Genomic DNA, 5,126 nt, shown 5'->3' with positions numbered 1-5,126 from the left:
CGCACCTCACCCCTCTTTCTCTCTCTCTCTCTCTGTCTTCTCTGTCTCGCGAAATCGAACGACGACCACCGCTCGCCGTCGTGATCCTCCGCCCCTGCTGATCCCTTCGCCTCGACATTTCCGATTTCCGTGGCCTGATCATCAATCGGAACCGCCATCTCCCATTCCTCTCTCGCTCTCGTTCGCGATCTCGCTCGTACGCTCGCCTCTGCGGACTCCACCAAACCTGGACTCCGCCATGGAAGATGAATAGGATAATACACTCCTCCACCTCCAAATTCCGCCACTTCCACCGCCACCACCGCCCTCACTCCTCCGCCACCCCGTCCTATTACCTCCTATGGCGCCACCACCGCATCCTCGAGCCCGACAGCGATATCGTGACGCACTGGAACCAAGTCTTCCTCATCACCTGCCTCATCGCCCTCTTCATCGACCCTCTCTACTTCTACCTCCCCTCCGTCGGCGGCCCCGTGTGCCTCGAGACGGACACCTCCCTCAAGGTCACGGTCACCGTCTTCCGTACGGTCGCCGACCTCTTCTACCTGCTGCACATGATGATGAAGTTCAGGACGGCCTTCGTTTCCCCCAGCTCTAGGGTTTTTGGCAGGGGCGACCTCGTCATGGATCCGAGGGAGATCGCGAGGAGGTATCTGAGGTCTGATTTTTTTATTGATCTTGCCGCCACACTTCCCCTTCCTCAGGCAAGTCAGTTGTTTTCGTGCGTTCTCGTTGTGAAGTTTCTTCATGTGGCTTGATTGAGATTTGTTACTATTTTCTTGGAATGTCTCTGTGGATACATACTTGGGGTTTCAAGGCGAAGGATAAGCTTATATATGGTGGATTCCCCTGAACTTTGTGTTCAACTTATCTTGCAGAATTAGAAACTTCCTAACGTAGTTCTGGATACAATTAGAGGGTCCTTTTGTTATTATTTTCGGGCCGTCCTTTACTTGGATGACTATTCAGGTGAGGGATCACATAATTATTCAAAAACTGAGGTTGCAAGGATGATCGTGCAATAGTAGGTTGGGGAGGTGACATTGTCCCAAAGGCAAAATTTAAGGGTCTTGACATTGTCCCAAAGCAATTCTGTTGTTCCTTGATGTGATTGAAACTACAGCTGCTTGTAAGGTTATGAGCCTCACTGCTGTCGGAGGAGGAAAGTTATTTACTATTTTTGGGGGAAATGCGCCTAATTTTGTTGTAAGCATCAGTAAAATTCTTGATGACTATGAACTTGCCCTCTGTTTATTAACTTGGATTCAGAATTGGCTTCTTATATTGATCTCCTGATGTTTCGATTAAACATCCTGACAATTCTGCTAACCGTTAGACAATTAATTATAAGTTAAAAAATTAATGCATATGATCAGACATTTTTCAACGTGTTAGGACGATGAGACAGTATATGCAGCTAGATCCAATCTCCTGGTCCCTGCGGAAAGGAAATGCCGCCAAAAAAAAAATGTATGACACCCTACAAAATAGATGAAAAAGTCTTGGCTCTCGAAAGCCAAAGTACTATAAATCCTTGCCTCTAGGATTCAAGGACAGATACTTCGCGTAGATAAGAACACGGTTGATTTTCATATATGGAGAGCACATGTTAGTTAGGATTCATCAGTATGTTTTTTCTTCAACATGGCAGATATATGTTAAATAGACAGATTGGCGCAGTTTTTCTTCCATCATCAGAAGAAATGGAGCTTCTTGTAAAATACTCATGCTTTTGAAGTGTGGTATAATAACGGACTTTCAAGGAGCGCATGTTAGCTCAACCCTTTAAAGAACATCAGAAGACTCGATAGTCACTCTAACATTTCTCCATTCTTGAAATTCGAATCATAAAGTATACACAAGCAATGTTCCTGTCATGGTCACGATTTTATTCCCCCCGCTCATAGTTCAGATTTTTCTTGGCCTTGCAGATTGTGAACTGGTTAGTAATTCCAGCAACGAAATCTTCAAGAGCCGACCATGCTAACAACACGCTAGCTTTAATAGTTCTTATCCAATATGTTCCAAGAATGTTTCTCATTTTCCCTTTGAATCATCGGATTGTGAAGACTACTGGGGTCTTTGCTAAGACTGCTTGGGCAGGGGCTGCATACAATTTGATTCTTTACATGCTCGCAAGTCATGTAAGCTCATTACTTACGAATTTGCTTTGCTCTTCACTTACTCTTAGCCTCACTATGGATTTGTTTTGGCAGTTGCAGTAAATCGGAGACTGCAACTTCAACACTTCAGATTTATTGATTTTCTATATTCATTACACAGGTGATTGGAGCCTGCTGGTACGTTCTATCCATAGGACGCCAGTTTAAATGCTGGAAAACAGAATGCGACAAGGAACAGATCATATCTTGTCTTCCAAGTTTTCTGGATTGTAGTAGTGCACAGCAACCTGAGCGCCAGTATTGGTTGAATGTGACTCACGTGCTCTCCAACTGTGATCCTCGCAATGAAGGCAATGAATTCAAGTTTGGGATGTTTGCAGATGCATTTACTAATGATGTTGCTTCTTCACCTTTTATTCAGAAGTACCTTTACTGTCTCTGGTGGGGTTTACAAAACTTAAGGTATAGTTGTTTTGTTGGAACAGAATCGCCCTTGCTCCAGTAGTTATATTTCCTGCCGTGTTTCAAAGTTTTGATTCCTGCAATTACCGGAAGTCTAGATAATACATAATTATGCACCTTAAGTGTGCATAAGCTTTGACAAAAAAAAAAAAGTGTGCATAAGCAAAAAATTTGAGTGTTCACAATCACTTGATAGTTTGCTTTGCTCGCACAATCAAAACACACACAAGTATATTTGTCACAGCAAAGTTCACATTTGGTGGTTAACCTAGAGAGGTGAAATACCCCATTAAACTCATTGTCCAGATAAATGGAAATCATGTGTCGATTTGGTGGCCCAAATGCATTTTTGTTCTTCATTTTCTTTTCACAAAATGAATTATTATCAACACCATTTATTCTACGAAAAGTTACTTGTTTGTTTAAGTACTACTTTATTCTATGCTGCAGTTCATATGGACAGAATCTGGACACAAGCATCTATCTTGGCGAGACATTGTTCGCTATTTTCATATGCATCGCTGGGCTGATATTATTCTCTCTCTTAATTGGAAATATGCAGGTAATACTTAGTATAGTCTCTCTCTCTCTCTCTCTCTCTCTCTCTCACACACACACACACACACTCACACATAAGGCAATTCTTAGTATAGTCTAACCAATCTAATTAATTTTTGGAAAAGAATTATCCTGTCAGATCGTCGCTTCTGCTGCTGTGGTGGGCTGCTCCTTTAGTTATTTGTAACGGCAGCAGCATCTTGCATATATGTGTTTAAGAGATTCATGCATGAAAAGCTTAAATTAAAAATGCTATATATGATAACGGTCGAATCTGATGGTGAGATTTCTGTCTTTTCTTGTTATGAAAGACGTATCTGCAATCTATGACTGTAAGAGTCGAAGAATGGAGGGTTAAACGGAGAGATATGGAAGAGTGGATGAGACATCGCCAATTACCTCAAGACCTGCAGGAACGCGTTCACCAATTCACTCAATACAAATGGCTGGCCACCAGAGGAGTTAATGAAGAGTCTATTCTGCAAATACTGCCCTTGGATCTCCGCCGTGAAATACAACGCCATCTCTGCCTTGACCTTGTTCGCCGCGTATGTCTGCCTCTATCATCTGTAGTTTATGTATTCTGCCATGCTTAGTAAACAAGAGGCGCATGCCATTGTTCCCGGCTAGTTCCTTAAGGCTTAACTTACTCAGCTAAATATTTCGTTCACGGTACCACGAGTCTAATTAACACTCTGAAAAGATCTGGTGATTTATCTGTCCATCTAATCTTCCCTCCTAGCCAGGTCATGTGCAAAAAGAGGGGTAATGCAGTCATGGTTGTCCCATGGCATGGCAAGGACTGGTCTTTCCTTGTAATTGGTAGCAACAAAGAGGATTATTTGCCCATTTACTTGGAATTACAATCAGGAGCTTTTACAGGAACCTTCCTCTGTAAATTTATTGAACAACTAATTAGTCATTAAGACAACTACCCCGAACAGATGCAAGTAAGTAGCCAATCTATTGTCTACCGATAGAATTCATAGATTTGTGTATCATTTGAGTGTGCAGGTCCCATTTTTTGCACAAATGGATGATCAGCTTCTCGATGCGATATGCGAACGCCTAGTCTCATCTTTGAGTACCCAAGGCACCTACACCATGCGAGAAGGAGATCCAGTGAACGAGATGCTGTTCATCATTAGAGGACACTTGGAGAGCTCCACCACCAACGGAGGGAGATCTGGCTTCTTCAACTCAATCACGCTTAGGCCCGGCGACTTCTGTGGCGAGGAATTGCTTACATGGGCCTTAATGCCGAACCCGAGCCTAAACCTTCCTTCTTCAACTCGGACCGTGCGAGCCCTCTCCGAAGTCGAAGCTTTTGCGCTCGGAGCGGAAGACCTCAAGTACGTGGCCCATCAGTTCAAGCGTCTCCACAGCAAGAAGCTTCAGCACGCCTTCAGGTACTACTCTCACCAATGGAGGACTTGGGGTGCTTGCTTCATACAAGCTGCTTGGAGAAGGCACGTGAAGAGAAGATTAGTGAAGGAGTTGGCCATGCAAGAGAGCTTCTACTATATGCAGATGGAAAGCCAGGATGGCAATTACGATGGCATCGCGAGCGGCGGTTACGAGGACGCGACAGAGAGTGCTCATGCCCAACACCTAGGAGCCACAGTCTTGGCCTCGAAATTTGCTGCGAACACGAGGAGGGGCGTCAACCAGAGGGTTCCGATGGTTGATCCTGCTGCCACCAGCTTGAAGATGCCCAAGCTGTTCAAGCCAGATGATCCTGATTTCTCCTTCGATCACGATGATGTATAGGTAGAATGAACAAAAATTAGCGATCAAAGGGATCGAATTGATAGACTCTAGCTAGACCGCCCCCCCCCTTTTTTTAACAGCAATAGATACGTAAACTCCATTTCTTTTTTATTTTACCCCATCTCTTTTTTACTTTGGGAAAGCGTTTTCAACTTTTTCCTCGTGACTAAATGTGAAGCTGGAAATATGGAGGAAAATTGCATGCTTTTACGT

At 43.7% G+C, this 5,126-nt stretch overlaps 1 protein-coding gene across 1 annotated transcript; it reads left to right on the top strand.

Moving 5' to 3' along the window:
- On the top strand, positions 1–5,126 carry LOC115741190 (cyclic nucleotide-gated ion channel 18). Its single transcript, XM_030674953.2, has 6 exons — positions 1–704; positions 1,932–2,144; positions 2,284–2,585; positions 3,036–3,147; positions 3,455–3,691; positions 4,158–5,126. Exons 1-6 carry the CDS (start codon positions 246–248, stop codon positions 4,911–4,913), a joined length of 2,079 nt encoding a protein of 692 aa, XP_030530813.1. The 5' UTR covers positions 1–245; the 3' UTR covers positions 4,914–5,126.

Source organism: Rhodamnia argentea, chromosome 8, assembly GCF_020921035.1.
Source record: "Rhodamnia argentea isolate NSW1041297 chromosome 8, ASM2092103v1, whole genome shotgun sequence".
Lineage (NCBI taxonomy): Eukaryota > Viridiplantae > Streptophyta > Magnoliopsida > Myrtales > Myrtaceae > Rhodamnia > Rhodamnia argentea.
The sequence above is the reverse complement of the archived record's forward strand: the minus strand, read 5'-3'. Positions and strand labels throughout refer to the sequence as shown.